The following is a 22,290-nucleotide window of genomic DNA, read 5'->3' on the forward strand; positions in this document are numbered from 1 at the left end:
TTTCTTTCTTAAAAACGTAACCCAAACCGCCCCTTCTCGCCTCCTCACTGCCCGTGTTGCGCGGGACGCGACAGGCGGGCCGGGACGGAAGGACGCAGGCGGTGAGTCTGGGGCTGCGTGCACAGCCCAGCTGCAGTCACTCGTGCCTGAGCCCCGGTGCCCTCCGCACGTCGGGGGTGCAGGCCCCACTCGCGCTGGGGGCTGGACACGCGCTGCCCAGGCCTCTGTGCTGCTCCTGGCAACTCTGGGCCCTTCGGTACATGGACGTCGTTTCAGAGCTGAGGTCCAGCCAGTCTGTTTAAACAACAACTGTAAACCACGCAGAGCCTACAAGACGCGGAAATGTGTGCGGACACTCCCTGGACTTGCTGGTGACTGACGTCTTTTCTTTTTTGTGGGGGGGTGTTCTAGTTTTTCTAAACGTCCCAAATTTTCTTTAAAGATCACGAATGGCTCTTACAATGAAAACAAACTCCGAAACGCTATTTAAGAAAAAGAATCTGTTAAAACCTGTGCTCCTTGAACACCAGACTTCAATTTTCCTGGGGCGGGGGTGGGGGGCGGAGGCCAGGCAGAGCCGCAGGTGGCAGCGGCAAGCGACCAGGGATGTCAGGTCACAGCCTGTGGCCCACGGGAGACGGCGGGCTCCACGGGAGTGCCGGTTCCCTGGACCCTGGCCTGTGTCCCCTCGGCTGGCAACGTGGGAGGTGAAGTCACAGCGGGCGACACAGCTGCCACCGGGGGACGGAAGACTCGGAAGACTCGTGCTGACAGGTCCGAGCACAACACGCGCCGGCTGCGTGGGGATGGGCCCTGAGCCCACGTGCCGTCCCGGGGACAGACCAGGTCAGCCCCGACATCGTAGGACGAGTTTCTCACAAAGGGACACTCGGCCTTCCGCATTATTGTCAACTCACAGAAACCTTCCAGCACCTCTTTAAACTGCAGAAAGTGGGAAAAGCGTCACTTGGGAACCGGGCCCAGGGCCCGCGCGTCCCCCGCAGCGGCTGCGCCCTCAGTCCTCACCGCGGGTTTGCGCTCGGGGACCCCTGGGGTAGGTGCCGTGTCCACCCCCGGCCCCAGGGCCCCGCGACCCACGCAGCCGAGCCACTCAAAGCCGGGCGGAGCCACAGCCGGACGCGCGCTGCGCCCCCAGGGAGCACCGCCAGCACCTCCGGCCGCTCTAGGAAGCTGGGAAGACCCCCTGGAGGACCGGCGCGGGGACCTGGGCGCCGCGCGCCCGGAGCTGTCCGAGGTGCTGGGCTGCACGGGCCCCGGGCCTCCGGGAAGTCCCGAGGCCACTCCGGACGGAGGCATCGAGCAGGGGACTCGCTGCGTGGGGTCCTGAGGCCGTAGGAAGGGCTTGGGGAGGCAAGCGAGGGGCACTCCATTTGTGACTCTGGAAGACCTCGGGTGTATGCGGGGGTGGGGAGGACGGAGATTTGGGTTCCTGGCGTGCACTGCTAAGGCCAGTCCACGAGGCCTGCGGCCGGCTCTGACCCTGGGCATGACAGCTGCCTTCAAATCCTGAGGACCCTTCCTGTGGACCCTTCCCGTGGACGAGTGCAGCCAGGTTCTGACAGGCCCAGAGGACAGAGCTGGGAGTAACTGGAGGTGAAAGGGCAGATCCCAGCGCAAGCCAGAGCTGTCCAGCGGTTTGAGGTGCCTGTCCAGGTGGAGCCTCATAGGGTTTGGAGCACCTGCTTTAACGGAGGGGCTGGACAAGACCAGAACTTCCCAAAGCTGGCGCACCATCATCACTGGGGGTGTTGGAAATCCAGATTCCCTGGCTCCACCCCAGGCCTACTCAATCTGTCCCCCCAGGGTTTGGGCGGAATCTTGTTCTTCGGCAAGCTCCCGGGTGACATAATTGGGTGGTCCCGTCGGGGGTTCTCACACCACATGAAACAAGGTCTGCTTCGCAGGACTGAGACCAGCATGAGACTTGCAAACAGCAAGGCAGGGGGATGCATGGAGCCGGTCCGAGCTGGACAAAGGGGAAGGCGCGCTGTGACAAGTGGACGGAAACATATGCAGCCCCAAGAGAGCCTGCAGGGAAGCCCCCCTGTGGACTCTGTAGCAGCTACGGGACCGTCAGTCCTCAGCTTCTCCCCAACAGGGTTGTACTGCGCTCAGCCTGCACGTCAGGCACACAACCCTCTTAGGATCTGAGGCTGGAACGGGCCCCGTTCTCACCCAGGAGTCGCCAGCGTGGGGTTTCGTGGCCACTTTTCACTGCACAGGCTGAGTGTTGACATCTCCGGGACGGGTGTCAGCTGGCACTGTTTGCAAGTGATGTTGCAGAAGTTACGCTAGGAAAACACAGACCAAGTCCCCAAAGAATGTGCCCCCTTTCCAGACCACAATCCCAAGACAATTCTGGCCCCCCGAGTCTCCTCTCCCTCACTTGGGGATGAATCCCCTGGTGGTGACGTTGGTATGGCACGCGAGAAGGGGCGTGATGGTCCGGTCAGTGCGGCGCTAAAGCGGCAGGACGACCCTCCCAGGGCAAAGGCTGACCCTGCCACTCCCCACGAAGCTGGGGAGGCCCTGCTTGCTGCTCTGTGGCCCGGCTGCTCAAAGGCTGAAGTCCCACATTGCCTCGCGGTATTAGGGAGAGCAAGGAGTGGGAGGACAGGTATGTTTGCCCATCTTTCAGGCCAAAGGCACTGAGTTTTCGGGCGCCACTGCCACTGCACATCAGCAAGGATGACTCGAGGAGGTGCCCTAGCCCGTGAAGCTTATGTCCAGAGACACCCCCTCTCACTGAGTGGGGGTGCAGGGCAGGGGAGCCCAAAACACTTGGTGGCCATGGGGCCCTGGGAGTGTGGCCTGGAGAGGTGAGGCAGCCCAACCACAGCGCTCTGTGAACTGGGTCCCAGTGGAAAGAGGAACTGGGGAGGGGCCCAGCACACCTCAACTGGGGTGGGGGTCGGGTGGTGCCACACTGTCCAAGGGGGGCAGGTGGGACAGGGAGTGGGCACATGCTGTTGACACTTGGGCCATCCCCACCCAGCTGAGCTCTTTCCAGAGCTGCAAGTCCAACAGCTACAAGGCAGACATGGCAGATCTGAAGACGGCCGACACTGGCAAGAAGGGAAAGCCCTGGGCCCCCACCTTCCGGGGCCACTTCGCACACGTGCAGGAGTAACGGACAGGCGCAGCCTTCCACTGGAGCCCGCTGGCCTTGGCCACCGCCGCTAAGTGCCCACGCGAGAAGGCAAACAGCAGTCTGCGACTTGCTGTGTGAAGAACGACCACGCGCATTCTCCCAGGTCCGCGAGGGGACCGCATTACCTCGGTCTGGGCCAGCCGGTCCTCCCAGCCCCACTCTGGGCCTCTGCATGTGGCAACAGCGGCGTTGGGGCGCCGGACTACGCCCTGGCCGTGGCTCCAGGTAAGTCACGGTGCTTCCAGGCCTCAGTCCCGTGAGATCGGAGCCTAAGCGAGCCGTTTCCCGCACCGCCACCCCCCACCCTCTCCTCTCGGGGACAGGCTCTCCGGAACCAGAAGCAGCCCCAGGGCCTTGCCCAGGCAGCAATCGCTCAGGTTTCCATCAACTAAAAAGAATTTATTCGGGACACTCGGCACACGGTGCCGCCTGCGCCGCCGGAAGGGTGAGCGGGCCGGGGCCTTCCGTGTGCAGCCGGCCGGTGCAGGCCTGGCTGCGGGCGTCCGCACCTGTCACTCCCGGTAGTGGACACGCTGGTGCTGGATGAGCTGCGAACTCTGGCCAAAGGCCTTGCCGCAGGCGCCACAGGCGAAGGGCTTCTCGCCCGTGTGCGTCCGCAGGTGCCGGAAGAAGTGGGAGCGGCCCCGGAAGGCCTTGCCGCAGTCGGCGCACTCGTAGGGCTTCTCGCCCGTGTGGATGCGCTGGTGCTCGATGAGCACGGAGCTCCAGATGAAGGCCTTGCCGCACTGGCTGCAGGCGTACGGCTTCTCGCCCGTGTGCAGCCGCTGGTGCCGCACCAGGTTGGAGCTCTGGCTGAAGGCCTGGCCGCACTCGCCGCACTTGTAGGGCTTCTCGCCGTTGTGGACGCGCACGTGCTGCGTGAAGTGCGAGCTGTGGCTGAAGGCGCGGCCGCACTGGCCGCACTCGTAGGGCTTCTCGCCCGTGTGGATGCGGTGGTGCTGGATGAAGCCCGACCAGCCGCGGAAGCGCTTGCCGCACTCGTGGCAGGCGTAGGGCTTCTCGCCCGTGTGGATGCGCTGGTGCTTCAGCAGCAGCGAGTTGTACTTGAAGCTCTTGCCGCAGGCCTCACACCTGTGCGGCTTCCCGCCCCGTGGGCTGCCCTGCCGGGCCCCGAGGCCCGAGCCCCGGCCGAAGCTGCCCCCCAGCTCGGGGCCACCGCCGGGCCCGGAGGCTCCCTGTGGCACGAGCGTCATGGTCCAGGCACCCCTGTTCTGAGAACAGGACACGGCCCCCGGCGGCTGGCCTGCCGGTTGCTCCAAGCTGTCCCCACACATGGGCCTACGAGGAAGAGACCTGAGAAGGGTCCTCAGCGCCTCGCCGTCCTGATCCAGCTCCTCCCCAGGACCCTGCAGGTGGGGAGACGACAGAGCCTGCTCGGGCTCCAACTCAGAATCTGAAATGAGACACGGAGAGGCAGATGGCAGCCGCCCACCCGCCAGTCCACCTCCACGGGGCCCCACTGTCTGCCCCTGGAGGTGACCTGTCAGCAGGGGGCGCCGCAGTGCTGGCACCAGGCTGAGCGCAGAGCCCCGCAAGCCCGACAGCAGCCAGACTCAGGGAAGCACAACGCCTCTGCTCAAAGGGGTGCCACCCAGGTCCCCGCAGCAGTGAGGCTGCGGCTTCGCGCTGTGCAAGGGGGCGCCCTTCCCGAGGCCCACAGGCCCACAGCTCCTGCAAGGGTTGGCCAATGCCAGGTGGCAACTGCCTCTTGGCCCAGCCCCCCCACCCCAACTGATCTCCACATGGGGGCGTGGGGAGGGTTGAAGAGCAGCAAGGGGCTGAGGACCTGGATTAGTGCAGCCCCAGCCAGGCTGTGGGGAGAAGGGGGTGGGGACCAGAGCTTGATCTGGGGGACAAGTGGAGGCCGAGGGCACTCCACAGCAGGAGGGGGCCCCGGGACAACTCCCTGCTTGCGGGTCTGTGTGAGGGGGGCAGTGTGCTGATCAGAGACCCCAGGCACACAGCCAGGTGGCTACAGGAGTCTGGGGCTCAGGGGAGGGGTCTGGGAAGCACTCACAGCCTCGGGAAATGTCAGTGATGCGAGTGGGGAGTGGGGGGGGGGGCAGAAGGGAGCTCCGAGACATGGACGAGTGGGGCCCAGGGCCCTGGCAGTGCTGGTGTCCAAAGCAGTGGAGGACGCAGGGTCTGCCAGGTGCAGCCACGGGTAAATGTGCTCCTGGGCTCACCCCAAGCAGGTTCTGATCACTCACCTGGCCAGCAGGTGTCCCTGCCGAGCGGGACCTCCTCCTCCTCCTGGAGATCCAGCTCGGACAGTTCCTCCTCCCTCAGTGGCTGGGACAGCACCTCAGGGCTGCAGCTGGGGGAGCCTGGGGGCACAGGGGAGCTGGGGCTCAACTACCCCTCCTCTCAAATCCAGCCAACCGGCAGGACGCCACCTGCTCCTAGGTCACACCCTCCAACACACCTCCTTCCCCCCATGCCACTCCTTCCAGAGCCTGCCCAGTGCCACGCAAGAGGGCCTGCCTGGTGGCTTACATCTCCTTTCTTTAGGGTCAACCCCGCTTGTTTTCCTTGTGGGCAGCGTCCCCCCACTTCTGTTTCTGGCATAGCACAGGGAGGGCTGAAACTGCTGGCTGTGCAACCCACACTCCTTCCCACTGGGCAAAGCCCCTGGCACCTTAGGGCCCCTGGACAAGGTCAAAAGCCCCAAGCTTGGCCTTCCGGGCTCCGGCTGCCCATGGCTGGCCTCTGCCGGTGGAGCCCATCAGCGGCAGCCATACTCTGCATGGGCACCAGCCTTCTTATCCTGCAGGCCTGGCTTTGTCAGCATGTCTTCCGGGACAGCCCCTCCCAGCCCTATGTTCTGCCACTCCACATCCTCAAGAGGAGCCACTGGTTTCTGGGCCCAGATGGGGATCAAGGGCGTGGGCCTGAGTCAGACTGATGTGGTCAGACTCCTGCTGGCTTCCACTGGCTCACATCTGCGCTTCCATGTCCCCATCAGAAACATGGGGACAGGAGGTCCTACTTTACCAGGCTGTTGTGAAGGTGACATGAAAAACTGGAGGTGAAGTGTGGGTCTCAAAGTTCTGCCTACATAAGGGGCGGGGAGCACGGCCCCCAGGGCTGTGGGGCTGAGCTCTGGACAGGGCCCCAAAACCATCATGGAGGGAGAGGGAGCTAGTCCAGCAAAGGCCTGTGCAGTTTATGTGCTGGGTGGCGTCCAAGCTCCTTCCAGGCAGCACCCAGCCCACGCCCACCCTGCCTGGTCCACCACGGGGCCGCGCAGGGGGCCAGGCAGGCTCTTGAAGCCAGGCGCAGCACCGGGCATGGCTAGGAGCTCAGGTTCCGGTCCTGGACTGACCAGAGGGTGACCCAATTCCTGACCCCAGCCACCCCCGCGACCTCTCATTTGTTAGTGCCCACCTAACATGGTCTGCCCAGAGCCTGGGACTCAGCACAGCTGCTGCTCCACGAATTTCAGCTGTCATTACACCCTTCACTGCAACTGAGAACACCAAGAACGAGAACGTGGGCAGTGGGATGGGGCAACCTGGGCCCTCGCCCTGACTGTCACCAGCTCACTTGTGTCCTCGGCTATGAGAGGGGCAGGCCAGGCTTCCTGTGGGACGTGGGGCATGGAGGACCCCAGGACACCCTGACATCTGAGCACAAGCAGGGCCCAGGGCACCATGTGCCACGGAGCCCGGACATCCTCCCCCGGCCAGTCACGGGCTACTTCCATACTGTGACGTCCCCAGACCCTTCCAGGGGAGTGGAGCAAGGTTCCTGGGACCCCACTCAAACCAGCTTGCCCAGAACTCTGGACACGATTTCCAAAGGCTTGGAGAAGGAAATGTGAGGACTTGCTCTTGTCACAGGGGACCCAGGCGTGGAGGCTGCTTTTTTTTTTTTTTGCCCTGACCACCCTCTCGCCAAAGAAATGCAGTCCCAGAGGACTGTCCCCTAGGGAACCACTGTTCATGACACTCGGCCCCCAGACTCAACCAGTGATGCCTGAGCCCCAAACCTGAGAACCTAGGGAGCTGCTTTGGTTCCCACCCGCAGGGTGGGTGTGCCGGGCAAGTACCGTGTTGATGACCACGGAGGTGAAGCTGAGCCTTGTGGTGGTGGGCTCCAGGTGTCCCCGGTGACTCGAGGCTGACAGGGGATGGGACACAAGGGGGCTCCTGACCATCCCCCAGGGCTGCCATCTTCCCCAAGGCCTGATGAAGGTCTGCACACCTGGGACCTGGGGAAACGAAAACCACGGCACAATGAGCGGCTCACAGGGATGTGCGCGGGGCAATGTCACCAGCCCGTCAGCCACAGGTGAGCTCGTGGGAAGAACCCCTCATGTGGGGTCTGGGGTGTGAGGCCATCGGGTCCGGGTACATGAGTCCGTGTGGAACAGCACCAACACCTGCAGGGACCACACCGAAACGCTGTGTCCCAAATAATGGCCTGGAGTGTCCTCCCAGCCCACAGCCTCACCCACAGAGAAAAGCACGGTGGTTCTCTCTGAAAAACCTGCACCACCGCTGGTGGCCGCTGGCCCTGGGGGATGGCGAAAACCTGGATCCCGTCTGCGGGAGCATCAACTTTCTAGATTAAACCTTAACGAGACATTCCCAGAAAGGAAACCCGTCTTCCTCAGAGCCCGGGGAGCCCTGAGAGGCTGCGCGCGTAACCGTACCCTGCCGGCACCCCCACAGCGCTCTGAGCCTCCTTTGAGGTCCAAGGTACTTTAATTTGCTTTGCAAGAACGGCTTATGCAATGTCAGAAGGATTATCTTTTCACGCTGCGATGAAGCAGGACTCCTTCCTTGGGGTGGAGGAGGAGGACGAGTCAGTGCAGGCTCCGCAGAGCCGGCAGGCAGCACCCGCTTGTGGGAAGAGGGGAGGCGGCCGCAGAGGGGTCTCCCCAGTGCCCGGGCCTTCTCGGTCGGCGCCCGGCGGGCCTCCGCCCTAGGGAAGGGGAGGGTCACCGGCAGCCAGGTGAGTGGACACAGGCTGGGGCTGGGTGCAGGTCCTCCACCCCTAAGTGGCACCTTGAGCTTCTCGGTTAGCTTCCTAGGACTCAGCTGAGGACGGGCACGCCCTGCCCTGCCCTGCCCTGCCCCGGCCGTCTGCGCAGGGGTGGCGGCGACACCCCAGGGCCGCGAGCGCACGCCCTGAGCGCACGCCCCACGCTCCGGCTGCTGCAACCGGCTGCGGCGGAGGGGACGCCAACGCCCCGGCCCGGAGCAGACCTTCCTCCGCCCCCGTCTTCCCAGCGTGGAGCCCGCGCGCGCGGGGGAGGCCCGGCGTCGGGGAGCCGGGCGGCAGGGAGCAGCGGGCCGGGCAGAGGGCCTGCGCTCACACCCGCCGGCCGCGCGCCTCGGACTGCAGGCTCCCGCAGCCTGTTTCCCACGTGCAAAGCGGGCGTGACGGCTCCCGGGGTTCCGGGCGCGTGGGGCGGCGCCCCGCAAATGCACAAGGCGATCGCCCGGGGCCAGTGCGCCCGCCACTCCGCGGATCGACCCCCCGTGGTCCAGGCAGGGCCCGGATCACGGTCACGCGGCGCAGCCGCGGGGCCAGACGCGCAGGGACGCCGCGCGAGCGCAGGCCAGGCCGGGCGCCCCTGAAGTCACCGGCCCGCCCGGCGTCCACTCACCCACCGGGCCGGAGGTGGCCGTCCGCGCCCGCGCCGGCCGGAAGTGAGCCCATGCCCCGCTCCGCCCAGGCCGTGCGCACTTCCGGGCCGCTCTGGGCGCCCGGAGGACCGCCACCTCGGTGGCCACGACGCCTGGGATGGAAGTACACACGGCCGAATTCCCTTTGGACATGTCGTCCACGAGCGTGGACGGAGGCGCGGGGGCCCTGGCCTTCACCGCCTGGACATCGTCTCCTGACCGGCCACCCAGTGTCGCCCCGCTGGATTCGTTTTGGCGGGGTGGGGGCACCTTCCTGTTTCCCGTGAAGGGGGAACCTGGGGGCTTCTAGTTACTCAGACTTTGAGCCAATCACCATGTTTTCCGCCCGCCTCCCCCACCCCCCTCGTCCAGAGCTGAGGTTTCGGAGGGCCCTGCGCTGGGGCGGGAGCGGGGAGGCTGCCCTCGGTAGGATGCTGCGCGCTTCTCTGCCCCCGCCCACCAGGTGCCAATAGCATCTCCCCTCATTTGTGACAACCCAAAATGTCCTGAGACATTGTACACGAGCCCTTCTGGGAGGCAGACTCGCCCCTCGCCCAGCTGCTTAGAGGCAGACAGAATGAGCAAGGGCTGGGGGCGGGGCAGTTACAGGCTCCCAGGAAGCTGGCCTGGTGCCTCCCAAACCCCTCCAGGGCTTAGGGCTGCAGGCACCAAGCAACTGGCGAAGCCTAACTTAATTTCCCAGGTATGGAGGGCCACCAAGGTGGTTATCTGCAGAGGGACACAGTATCTTGTCACTGCAGGGGGTCACTTTCACCCTAAGTTATAGGAAACTGCTTTTCTGATTTTTGTGAGGCTGTCCCCAAGAGATGCACTGGAGGCAGTGACCAGCTGGGTCTCTGGCTCTGCATATGGAGGCCAGACCTTGGGCTGGGCCACAGCACCAGCGTTCTCTCCTAGGGAGCCAGCAGCCTCTCCCTGGGGAATCCTGCCTGTACCCCAAGCTGCAGGGAGGTGAACAGAATGCAGTGAATGGATCAGGACAGGTGTTTATTACAAGAGCAAACAGGTGTCAACAGGCAGCAGGACAGGAGGCAGCTGGAGTAACACAGGAGCCAGTGCGGCAGCCTCTGCACTAGGACTCACATGGACAGCAAACCACAGGAAACCAGTAGGAAGCAAGCAGAGCATCCATCCCAGGTGTCGAGCACACTTGCTCAATAAAGACTGAAGGAGCAAAGAGATTGTAAAGTAAAAGATCAACAAATTTGACTAGTTAGAAAGTTAAATTTCTGGACGATAAAAATAACAGTGGGAAACAATAGACTAGGGAGTGTCTGCACGGCCATAGGCCCAAGACCGCCCATTGTGTGACAGCGTTTATGGCCCAATGGCTACCTCAAGCCACCAGGTACGTGGCGCAGACGCACTTTTCACCGGGAGATGTAAGGAGAATGCCGATACACCAAGTGTTCAAGCTCACCAGGAAATACTAAAATCAAGAGGCAGACACTAAAAGCAAACGAGACCAGAATGCCACTCAGGTAAGGCAGCAGTGACACGGGGCGCGCGAGGAGTGATGGGGAGTTCCTGCGGAGCACTGTGTGCAGCCGACACTGGGCACCCCCAGTACTGTCACCAAGGTGTGCACGGAGGCTGAGGCCCCTGGTGCTCGCCCCACGAACAGCAATTCAGGCCTCAGGGACCCATATCTGCAGGTGGCGGTGGAAGCAGCGTCAGTCTCGCAAGCCTGGCTGCTGGGGGGACTCTGGTCAAGGAGAGAAGCACACGGTGGGTCCCTAACAGGCAGCTGCAGTTTGTGAGGAAGAAACCAGGCGGCTGCGAGCTCCGAGCTCGGCACACAGAGGCTCTCGAAGGCACAGGCTGCATCCGGAGTAGAGCGCTGTCCTCGGGCAGTGGACCCCGGGGCCTCGCCGTCCTCTTAATGGCTGCTCCTAGTCTGGCCCCCAGCCCACTGCTTCTCTGGTCCCAACGCTGCTTCCTTGGGCCTCAGAGTCACTGTTTACCCCTCCATCCTGGCTCGCTGAGAAGCTTGACCTCACCGTGACCTCTCTGTCCTGCTCCAAAGCAAATGTCCAAGTCCAGTGTCATGGTCTTCCCACCCCTAGCCCCACCCCCTGGTCACATCTACTCTGCAACGTTCTTGGGAATCTAGCTCACTTGCAGAGGTCATGATCTTGTGCCCAAACTGGGGACAGAGATGAGATGAGGTCACTAGAAGTAGAGCCCAGGTGACACCTTGCTGCCCACAGCCTCCCCAGAAATGCACTGGCCCCCGGTGTAAGAGCAACCAGAGGCCAAAGTTACTGGTCAGCCCCTCACTGCCCACTGTCCACAGCGCTGGCTCCCGCTGTTCCTCAGATCAGGTGGGTGAGGCCTGCAGGACAGACGCAGGCATAGCTCACAGAACACTGGCATGAAGGATGATCGCTGTCAAGTCCCCAGGACATCACAGGTGTCCCCGTGTCATTCAAGGTTCTCTGTGGCCTCTGCCCTAGCGTCAGGTGATGCTGGAGCCATCCCTGCACAATCCGTGCTGGACCGTGGTGGAGCCTGCCGTGTGGGCACGAGATGCCCCGTGGGTCTGGGCTCAGTGCTCTAGGTCTCCCTGCAACAGCGGGAGGGCACCCTGAGGTCTCTGCGTGTGTCGCCAGGGACTTCCTCAGCCTATGGGTGTTTCCACCTGGAGCGCATTCCTAGAATACCAGTTGAAGGAGAGCTGACGGGGCATCCTAGAAGGGGCGAGAATGGACACTAATGAAGGTCTGCCCACGGTGCATTTCTTAACCTTTGAAAAGGTCTGAGAGCCACGTGAAGGCTCCCCACTGTCACTTCCAGTTTCCCCATTTCACGGAGCCTCAGGTGAAACACTGCCCTCCGCTCACCCTGTCTCCAGGCATGTCCCTTAAGAGTGGCTTTCCTGCAGGGACAGCCCTCCCCACACCTGTGTCCCCACCTGTCCTTTGAGGCCGGATGACGAGGTTTCCTTTCTTCTTCTTGACCTCTGTTCACCTTGGAACTCAAGAATGTGGGAACTTTCTGGTTTTGAGGTTCCTTTTTATGCATAGCTCATCAGGAACTTCTTCCTTTGCAATGATCTGCTCTCCCATCCTGAAAAGGATGAGAAAAACCTCTTGAATAAATAAAGAAGCACAATTATTACCTGGTTCCTCTGTTGGAAAAAGCCAACTGTGAAAGTAAGGAAATGGCTTTGATCATGTGGAAACTGGTCCTTGCCAGAAGTGACGGGGTAAGGGTGGGGAGGGGCTGGAGCGCATGGCTTAACCTTTGACCTCAGACCTGGAAGACAACAAGGTCATGAGGAAAGCGCTTCTTTTTTAAAAACTTAAGAAAGTTGGGAAATCTATCAAACACACATACACTTAGGGTGTATGTAACGAAATATACAGCAGTGGGTCAAACACCTATTTTACCCTCCACCCCGTTTAGGAAGCAGACACCCAACACCTGAGCCCCATAGGGCCCTGCCCGCCAGAGGAAACATTCTCTCAAGTTGGGTGGGAGCCATTCGTGGGCTTTTCTCTCTGGTTTTAGGACACAAGTAACCCAAAGAGCACACTGCTTCCTTCTGCCTGGCTTTGCACTTTATAAAATTGAAACCACACTGTGTGTCTGCTCAGAGTTCTCTCTGGATCCACAGACGTCGGTGTGTGTTTACCTACTTCACTGTCCAAGCACATTTGGGTCATTTCCAGTTTTTCTGACATTCATGCACACTGTGAATATTACCATGTCTCTTTGGGCGCACGCATGCACAGAAGCTTCTCCAATGTACGTTAATGAGTGAGACTTCTCACTTCTCACAACAGAGTATACACCTCCACTTGCCAGAAAATGCCAGTTTTGTTGCCAACGTGGATGGCAGCTTTTTCAAGTTACAGTTTGTTAACAGCATGTCAAATTCAATAGACCTTTTTCATTGCGATGAAATACACCTGTTTACGATTTTAACCACTTGTTAAGAGTACAACTCAGTGGCATTAAATATCCGCAGTGCTGAGCACCCGTCACCACCATTTATACCCATAACCTTGTCAGCTCCCCAACAGAAACTCTGCACCCATGAAGCTCCCATGTCCCTGCCCCAGCTCGCTAACCCTATTCCGCTTTCAGTCTCTGCATTTGCCTGCCATAGGGACCTCCGAGAAACGGGACTGTGCGGTATTTGTCCTTGTGTCTGGCTTCTTCCCTCAGCATCAGGTCTCCTAAGTGCAACCACATTGTGTCACGTGGCAGGACCCCATTCTTTTTCTGCCTGAACAGTATTTCATGGTCCAGGGAGACCACAGCTTATCTTTTCATTTGTGGACGGACACGTGGGCTGTTCCTACCAATGGCTGCTGGGAACTTTCATGTAGAGACCTGTTTGGGTCCCTGCTCTCGATTCTTCTGGATATACAGCAGCTCTTGAATAATGTCGTTTCGTTCTAACGTTGTCGAGACCGTGTAGGACCCCAACTCCTGTTTATACCACTTAGCCTGTGGTAACACTGGTTTCGTTACACGTCGACTCACAGTCGCAGAACCTAGGTGACATTCAGGAGGACTTAGACTATACCGACCTCCTATGTGACAACCTTGCCGCACCTTTAATAATTTCAATAGTCTGTGATTACTTTTGGATTTCTATGTAGACACTAGTATCATCCGCTAATCATGACACTTAGGACTTTCCACTCACCTTAGGCATATTACTTCGTCCCCTTTCTTACTGCACTGCCTGGAATCTCCAGGACAGAGCTGAACAGAAGTAGTGACAGCAGGCATTTTCCTGCTGGTCTTGATTTCCAAGGCGTTGCTGGTTAATGTTTAACCCTAACATAATGTTGCTATAGGTTTTGGAAGATATTCTGTATCAGGTTCAGAAAATTGTATTATATGCCTAACTTATGAAAAGATACTTATCATGACTGTGGAATTTTACACAGATTTTTACAGCTATTGAGATGATAATATGGTGCCCTTCTCCCCTTAAAGCTGTTAATGTGAAAAATGACATCAGTTTCGAGCCGCATTTGCCGTTCTGACCTAAGCTGGCTGGGCCGCGGCAGCCGGTACCCACTATTTGGCTTGCTGGGGTTCTATGAAGCGCTTCTGCTCCACGAGCATGACACTGAGCTGTAATCTGATACCAGGGTCACACCAGCCTCATAAAATAAGGTGGGACGTGTGTCCCCTTTTCTAGTCCGTGTGAGACTGGACTCAGTGTCCTGAACTGAGTAACATACTACCTGAACTTGCACTCTTATGGGAAGACGACAAAGCAGGAGTGCAATCCGTTGAACCGGTATAGGGATCTGCAGGCTACCTCCCGCATTGGCTTCTAATACCCCACTTCATCCGGGTTCTCACGTTCACTGGCTCAGTGTTTTCCTTTTACTCTCTGATGTACCTGCTGTCATCCTCCCCTTCTCAGTCCTAATGGTTTATTTGCTCCTTCTCTTTATTGATCCTATTGCCAGAGAACGTTAATTTTAACAGTCCTTTCAAAGAACCAATTTGTACACTTTTAATTCCCTCAACAGTATCCATTCCCATTACTATTTTCTGTTCTTCATTATTTTCTCCCTTCTCTGAGTTTATCTTGTTGTTCTTTTAATAATGGTTAAAGTTGGATGCTGAGCTTGATTCCCAGCTCTGCTGCTATGGTAATAAAAGCACTGAGGGCTACAAATTTCCATTTGACCCAGAGGTTCTCACTGTCCTTGAGGCTGAAGTACTTTATAATGTTCGTTATGTTGTGTTTCTTTGACTTGGTTTATTCAGAAGGGTTTTTTTCCTGGAATATAGCTATCATTTGAACATCAACACAAAACACCAAAGAGATTGATCTAAAAGATTTGGCTTCGGAGCTCGGCGGTGGTGTGATGTGATCGTAACTCAGAAGAAATGACAGATGAGCCCATCTGTCTGCACCAAAATGACAAGAGGCAAAAAGACCACTAACTGTTTTAGTTTGAAATGTGTGGTTTTTCTCATTACTGTAAACTGTACTTTTGTGAGTTTCCAAGTGTGCTGGTTCTTTAGCATTTTTCTGTTGTTGTTCCCAGGTGGCTGCTGTCCCTTCCCGGCAGAGGCCCTGAGGGTGTCAGCTTGCACGGCTGCACCTCATGCACATGAGCGAGTGTGCGCCTCCCCGAGAGCACGAGCGTGGGACGAGCTGACAAGCGTCAGACGATCAGGGTGAGCCAACACTGCACTTGGGACTTCACATCTCAAGCCCCCGGACCAGGCTAAGCACCGCCAGCGCCCCATTTCACGTCTGAGGAAACCGAGGCACAGGAGCTTAAGCAGGGTGCCCAAGGCCCCACAACTCCAAAGCTCGGGGTCAGGGCGGTAGCCCTCGGCCCAAGAGCCTATGCTCTTGACCACCTGCTTCCTCTCCAGAGATCAAAGACGTGAGGTTAGCATGTTTCTTCCCTCCTAACAGACTGGGAAGGATGCTGTCAGAGAGGCCAGGGTGAAGTTGCCCTCTGGGCGCTGCTGGGTGCCCACACGGCGCAGCCTGGAGGAAGCTGTTTGCCAGAATGATCTCCGCCTGTCATTCCTTCTGGGGACCCGTCCTGTTGGCCCTAAACGTGGAAAAGATGTCCATTGCGGCATTATTTAGAATGATGTATAGTTTGTAACAATATATTTAACATATGTCTCAGGGTATATTATAATTCTCTACAAAGACCAAAGCAAACCAAGCGGATGCAGACCTCCCGGGACACGTGTGAGCACCGTGGCTGTGGCTGACGCCTGCTGTCCATGCCACAGCCTCCCTGGCACAGCAGAGAAGCAGCAGGCACGCCTGCTCTGAGCCCCTCCCAGCCCCTCCCCACGGTTTCTTTCCACTTCCCGCACCAGCTTTCCCCCGCCTACACAGTTCAGAGGACTTTGAGGTTTACAGGATGGGGATGAGCTCTCCACACGCCACCTAGAACAGGCCAAATGCTGCCTGCTTTGGTAAATAAAGCTTTATTGGCACACAGCCGGGCTCAATCACTTCCGAACTGTGTGTGGGTGACTGCTGTCGCATGTCACAGCTGAGCTGAGGAGTGACGGAGAAGTTCTGGCTACAAAGCCAAGAACAGTGATGATCTGGCCATTTACAGGATGGCTGGCATTTAGCCAGCTGGCTTTGTCACTCTCTCAGTGCACATATTGTATTGTTACTACTGTTTCTTTGCTAAACATTTGGGAGTGAACTGCAGACCCTGTGTTCTCGAAAACCTAAGTGAGCACCTTTCACGACACAGACTCATCCGGGTTGGCCACGGCCCGTGATCCCACCGGGAGCTTCCACGTTGACACGGCCCTGCCACCCAGTGCACAGTCTAGACCCCAATGTCCGCGTCCTGGTGGCGTCCTTCCCGGAAACCTTTTCAATGCAGGGTCACACGGCATGCACCCCCCCTAAGCCAGCTTCTGGCACATGCTTTTGAACACTTTTGCCTCCTCAGCTCTCACTTCCGGGACTGTGAGAGCTAATCACAGGTGGGGGGTGAGGGGAGAGGGAAGACGTGCTGGCCCACAGGTTACTCCCATCACCTGGGGTCTAGGCAGGTCGGGTGTGGGAGGAGGGGCCCGGCTCAGGCGGAGGCGTATCGTCACAGCTTTTAGACAGAACAAGAGTAGGACTCTGTTCCAGTTCCACCTGTGGCACCCTCCCTGTCATCCGTGGCTGCCTGACGGAAGAGCCTGTCTGTACCCTAACTGGGCCTTCTTGCAGGACGGCATCCCCAAAGACTAAGGCCATTATTAGTTGTTTGGTTCCCAACAATGAAAATGTAGGCATCAACATTTTCCTAATAAAAAGCCACATTACCTCCGGGTTGACAGCCAGGCTGCACGGGGATGGGCTCGGGACTCACTGGGCCAAGAGTCTGCAGACCAGTGTCTTCAAGGAGCAGATGAGAAGGCCCCCCTTAAACTGTCTAGATTCAGGGACAAACCGCACTGCCCTGGAGAGCACAGCGCCCCATGCAGACCATTCCTGGAGGGAAAGCAAAGGCGGGCACAGCATGTGGACTTGACCAGGGGGGATGATGGAATGTGGGGACGAGGCACAGAGAAGTGGAACTAACCTGAATGGAGAGCTGGCCCCGGGGAGGCAGGGCACACATGTTGTGTCTGAAGGTCTCCTGTGTGGCAGATGCAGGCTGGATCAAAGCTGCTGTCAGCATCCTGGGACCCCCATCACGTAGCCAGGGCACAAAGCTCCCACGGTGGCAGCATTTAGGCCCCAGGAGCTGTGTCCCATGTGGTCCACATGGGTAAGCGAAGCCACTTATGTGGGGTGATGGCTGGGCCGGGAGGACACACCGGGGGTCCAGCTCCTGCGGATGGGGGCTGAGTTCAAGGACTGGTGCTCCAGCCCAAGAAGGACTGTCACCGCAGCCAGCCAAGCAGGGACAGCAGGGGTCTGGTCCACTCTAGCGGGTCTCCAGTGCTCACCACAGAAGCTCTGCCATGTAGCTTGGAGCCACAGGCCTCCTGCCAGGCTGCATGGGGATGGGCTGGGGACCCAATGGGCCAGGAGTCTGCAGACCAGCGTCTTCAACAAGCAGGTGACAGGGCCAAAGCCCAGTGGACACCACAGGCATACGCGGCAGCGGGAGGCCGAGCGGACCACTTCCCTGTGCTCAGTGCTTCTTCCACGGGTGCTGCTTCCGATGGCGGATAAGACACGAGCTGTAGGCAAAGGTCTTCCCACATTCCTTACATTCATACGGTTTCTCTCCAGTGTGTGTCTTCTGATGTTTCAGGAGATTCGAGCCGCAGTTAAAGGCTTTCCCACAGTCACCACATTTGAAGGGCTTTTCTCCCGTGTGAATTCTCTGGTGCTTCGTGACGTCAGAGCTGTGCCTAAACGTCTTCCCGCACTGACTGCACTGGAAGGGCTTCTCTCCAGTGTGAACTCGCTGATGGCGAATGTGGTCTGTCTTGTGCTTAAAGATGCGGCCACACTCGCTGCACTCATAGGGTTTCTTTCTCTGAAAAGGAATGAATACGGGAACCCCCTCAAAGTCATCTTTAAAGGAAGCATCGAAAGCATCAAAGATGTGTTCTTCATCTTCAGGACTCAGGCTGGGTGCCTTATGGTGCTTTTTAGCCAAAGCGCCTCTTTTGCTGGGCCGTTTTGCACCGCACACCTTTTCTTCCTTGGCAGTGTCCTCCTGCACGCGTATGTCTTCCTCTGGGCTCTGTGTCTTCTTTCTTTGGCCTGTGGGCTTTTCCATCTTTCTCTGTTCCCAGGAGAGAAAGGACCACGGGAAGCCAGTAAGAGCTAAGGAGAAATGTCGGGGCACAAGTGTCCAGCCTACAAAGTCCTTTTTTTAAACTCCACTTCTTCAGAAAGGTCTTGCTTTACACGTAACTCTTCACTCTTCTGAGCCTGTAATTAAAGCTCGGGGACAGAGCTTCTTTCTGCAAGAAAGAAGAGTGCCACCAATCCTCTAGCTGTTGGACAGAAGCAAGACTGAGCATTAAGCAAGTGTCTGCAAAAACCAGTGAGCTCTTTCCATGCTCAGGGACAGAGGGATGGAGGGGAGTTCAGGGAGGGGAGATGGGCCCCACGGGGCATGGCCCCTTTCCCTCCCGTGCTCATGGACTTCCACTTGGACATCTAATGAGCATCTCAAACTGCACCCAACCAAACAGAATACTTGATTTCCCAGGACCTGGCCCCACACACTCTTGCCAGGGTCCTCATCTCTATGAATGGCACTGATTACTTAGTTGCTAAGCAAGGAATTCTTCCTCCTCTGCCAGGGGACGGGGGGCTTCATACCTGTGTCCAGTGGGATTTGACATGTACCTTGTGGTCCCCAAATTGGAGTTTTTCCCACCCTTTACTTGCTTCTTCTCCACCTCTTGTATTCGGGAGCTAGGTTGCTTGAGCCACTGGTGCCCTTTGTGGAAGCGACCTCTCATCACCTACAGCCTGGATTCTGAGCTGGATGAAACTGGGGGCTGGCTCCCTGGTGGGTGCCCCTGTCCTTCCCTCATGACCTCATCTTCACACAGCAGCCAGTGAAACCCATCACATCCTTGCTCAAATCCCCAGAGGCTTCCCTCACTTACAAGCCTATAGATTCCTGACCCACTGCATGGCCGACCCCCTCACTGCCCTCCAGCCATCCAACCTTCTTTAGGTCCCACAAACATACGCAATTCTTCTGGCTTAGCCCCTGGCTGCTTCCGAAAACAGGCCCTGAGAGCAGGCGTTTGTGGGGTTGGCCCCTCACTCATTCAGAGCTCTGCTCCAAGGGCCCTTCCCAGAGAGGCCTCCCTAACCAACCAAACACAGCCCCGACACCCTACTTCCTTGCGTGACTAGAGCTTTCCTTGTAGCACCGAACCGAAGCTAACTCTGGCCCTAACTACTGAGGGCCAGAACCGCAGGTAACCCTCAGCGAGGTACTTGCTTGCATTGTCTGAAAAGTCTGACATTTGCTCTCCCTGATTCCATCTAAGCATCCCAATCTCACTGCAAGTTGAAACAGGCATCAGGTGGCCCCAAGGTACATGTAAGAAGCATGACTTGCATGGCTCACGTTTCATTTAAGAGTCCTCATCTATTTCTTTTCTGATCTGCGTCTTTGTTCGGGGCCAGCTAATGGAATTCCAGCATTAGGCCTGGAATTCCAGCATTAGGCTTGGACAGACTTCAGGCTCCGTAGACGCTGATGAAAGAAATCTACACGAGATCAGGAGATAGCCCTTTCCTCTGTGCTCCCCAGAAAGCATAGCATCTTCTGATCCTCGAGCCCCACTACAGAGGCGTTCCAGCAGAAGCATCTCAGGGCTGTGCTGGTTATCCTACATACAAGGGTCCATAGCCCAGGGAGCCCGTCTTACCCAAAGTGTGGTGCTCCGGGTGATAACATCCCAAGTGACACATGCGTTGCGGTGTAAGTACTTTGAATTCTCTCTGTTAGGTCAAAGGGGATACCTGGGCGTCTCCCTTCTCTCCCACACATAGAAGCAACACAAAAAACGGCTGCACAAATCTCCCAGCAAGGAGTTTGAGGGTCTGGTTTCTTCTAAATGAAATGTTTAGATACACCTGATGTGGATTCCGGCCAGTGTCACTCAGAGGGTTCTACTGGATGTGGCTTCTGGGAGGAGGCCATTCTCAGCATCAGGTGGGAGCCAGACTGAAGATGAAGGAAGGTCACCTGTGCTGAGGGGGGGGCTGCAGAAAGAAGGGGACATGTGTCCTAGGGAGGGTGGGTGCAACGAGGGCCGAGGAACACAGCACCAGTCAACCAGGCAGGAGTTTGAGTTGGGGTGTAGCTTTGGGAGGAAAACGAGGTGAAAACCACGAACCAATACGTAAGGGCAATCAACCCTGGTGCCCTGGTGGTCGCCGCTCTCCAAGGCAGGCGCAAACTCACCTGGGCCCTATGTCCACGCACTGGGCCCCTGAACCTGCGGCCTGAGGCCTGTGTGGGGTTCCTCTGTGCTCCAAGCACTGTGCCCCCTACCAGGACTCTTGTCACTCCACATGTGGCTTGTCACTGATGTGGCAGTCTCCCTATGAGGCACGAGTTCTTGAGAGCAAGGAGCATGTTTTTTGTCCCTGCGTCTCTAGCTCCTTGTCTAGTCTGTACGTATCGGTGCTCAGGAAACCTTGCAATTATCTTGTCTGCCCAGCTCAAGGTGGCAGGTGCTTAACGGCAGGGATTGGATTTACTCCCTTCTCTACACGCCGTGCACACCAAGAAATAAAACAGTTGTTCCAAACGGAGGAGACTAGAGGCCATCGTCTTGGCCCCCTCGTGTCACAGGCCTGTAGACACGGGTACTGCTACCGCCACACAGACAAGCCCGTCCACGTGCGGGAGCAGAGGAGCGCTCCGGCCCGAGGCGGGGTGCTGGTACCTGATGTGCAGCTTCAGCGTCGTCCGTCTGCTCTGCACCGGACCTGGCGGAGCAGGCAGCTGTGGGTACCCAGCGGCAGCCGGGCTCCCTCCAGCAGCCTGGGTCTCAAGGAGACACGGGGTGACCGGTGGGTGTGAGATCCATGCACCCGTGCCAGGGCACTGCTGGGGCCAACGTGACGCCAACAGTCTGACGGGCCCCGGCCTGCAGCGGCCAGCAGCTGTGCTGAGGCCAGGGACAGGGGCCCCGCCGACGGCGGCTGAGCCTCGCCCGCTGCGCGGGCCGGGCCGGGGCGGCGCCTCTGCGGGGTCCTCGCGCAGCCTCAAGCTCTGCCCGCGCGCCTGGACTCGACAGGGGAAGCCGATGCCTTCGGCCGGGGCCCCACGCCACGCCGGAGGGACTCGGGTTGTCCCTGGCCGGAGGCGCGGCGGGGCGTCCCGCGCAGGGGCCCCGCGGGGAGCCCGGCCTCGGCAGCCGCCGGAAGGTCCTGCTGCCGGGCCCGCCCCTTCCGGTGCCGCTCTAGGAGGCGAGGCCCCGGGCCTCTCGGTGGTCGGCCGCGACGGGCTCCGCCCCCGAGCAAGCTCCTCCCACCCCACTCTGCTCCCACGGGCCCCTCCCTCAGCCTTGCTTGCCTCTCACCCACCCCGTCGCCCCCTCGCTCACCTCTGCACCCCCTCATTCACTCGTATGCCCCCCTCACTCCCTCCTGCACTCCATCCCTCGCCCCTGCGCCCTCCTTATCTCAGGTTTCTCTCTGGGAAGAATGATGACCGTGAATAAGGGGGAACCACGAGTGGAGGCTTTTCCACGTGACTTCCTCCGCAGCTCCCCATCCCCACCCCCGGCTCCATTCTCGGAGGTCGGTAGACGCCAGCCCCGGTCCCACGGGCAGCTCCTGCTCAGTGCCCCTGAACACAGCCCGCGAGCTTTTCAGGGCCCCAGCACCTGTCCCTAGGGTGCCTTTCCTGACGCAGAAAGCCTGCGTGCTGGACAGCGCCTCGAGTGCGGGCTGGACCAGATGTGACCGTCTCTGCAATCAGGAGCCCTGTGATACACACTCGAGCCCGAGGTCTCCCCTCGGCTCTGGAAAGTCCCTGGTAGGACCTGAGTGTGCTGACCTGTCCCTGGTCCAAGGGCCCTTGCAGACCCCGAGGGTCACGAGGGAGGAGGGCGCCTCTCGGAATCTCCATCCTCAGGAATGCCCTGCTTTGGGGTCATCGCCTCATCCTCATCCCGTTCTCGTGGTGGAGAACAAGGACTGGAAATGCGCCCCGAGGCACCTGCTTCCTGTGCCGGCAGAAGGAAGTCCCAAGGAGCCAAGCCTGGGTGGGGTGCAGTCAGTGGAGAACGGCAAATGACCCAAGGAGGGGGCGACATGGGCACACAGGACAAACACGGGTGTGGTGAATGGTAGAAGGGGAGGGGACCCCGGGTCTGAGGGGAGGACAGAGCCTGCAGGGGAGGGGTGCCCAGGGAGGGTCTGTGCCAGGATGGGCCCCCCCAAAGCTGCTGGGCCCAGCTGGCAGGTTGTGTGGGCCCAGAAGAGCAGGGAAGGAGACAGTGTCCTCCCCGAGCCAGGGCTGGGTG

The 22,290-nt window shown here is 58.8% G+C and overlaps 2 protein-coding genes across 10 annotated transcripts; both read right to left on the minus strand.

Annotated features, from left to right (window-relative positions):
- Positions 1–490: 490 nt before the first annotated feature.
- GLI4 (GLI family zinc finger 4) lies at positions 491–8,982 on the minus strand (the record flags this gene model as incomplete). Its single annotated transcript, XM_081070880.1, has 6 exons — positions 491–1,987; positions 2,197–2,282; positions 3,298–4,586; positions 5,404–5,520; positions 7,245–7,406; positions 8,811–8,982. 4 exons carry the CDS (start codon positions 8,980–8,982, stop codon positions 3,685–3,687), a joined length of 1,353 nt encoding a protein of 450 aa, XP_080927006.1. The 3' UTR covers positions 491–1,987; positions 2,197–2,282; positions 3,298–3,684.
- Positions 8,983–9,812: 830 nt separating this feature from the next.
- ZFP41 (ZFP41 zinc finger protein) lies at positions 9,813–21,264 on the minus strand. 9 transcript variants are annotated; one of them, XM_081069984.1, is made up of 5 exons: positions 20,704–21,210; positions 16,902–18,243; positions 16,643–16,810; positions 11,765–11,919; positions 9,813–11,540 (listed from the first exon to the last, which is right to left on the minus strand). In XM_081069984.1, exon 2 carries the CDS (start codon positions 18,054–18,056, stop codon positions 17,460–17,462), a length of 597 nt encoding a protein of 198 aa, XP_080926110.1. In that variant the 5' UTR covers positions 18,057–18,243; positions 20,704–21,210; the 3' UTR covers positions 9,813–11,540; positions 11,765–11,919; positions 16,643–16,810; positions 16,902–17,459. The 9 variants fall into 9 exon arrangements, with proteins under 9 accessions (XP_080926110.1, XP_080926109.1, XP_080926111.1 ...); XM_081069983.1 differs by having other exon boundaries at positions 19,678–21,208; XM_081069985.1 differs by lacking the exon at positions 20,704–21,210 and adding an exon at positions 20,217–20,562.
- Between the last annotated feature and the right edge of the window lie 1,026 nt (positions 21,265–22,290).

The sequence above is a fragment of the Rhinolophus hipposideros genome, assembly GCF_964194185.1.
Source record: "Rhinolophus hipposideros genome assembly, chromosome: 13".
In the NCBI taxonomy this organism is placed as follows: domain Eukaryota; kingdom Metazoa; phylum Chordata; class Mammalia; order Chiroptera; family Rhinolophidae; genus Rhinolophus; species Rhinolophus hipposideros.

Bases quoted from the DNA above. Each gene is read 5' to 3' on its own strand.
- ZFP41 (XM_081069984.1), bottom strand. From the start codon at position 18,056: ATGGAAAAGCCCACAGGCCAAAGAAAGAAGACACAGAGCCCAGAGGAA.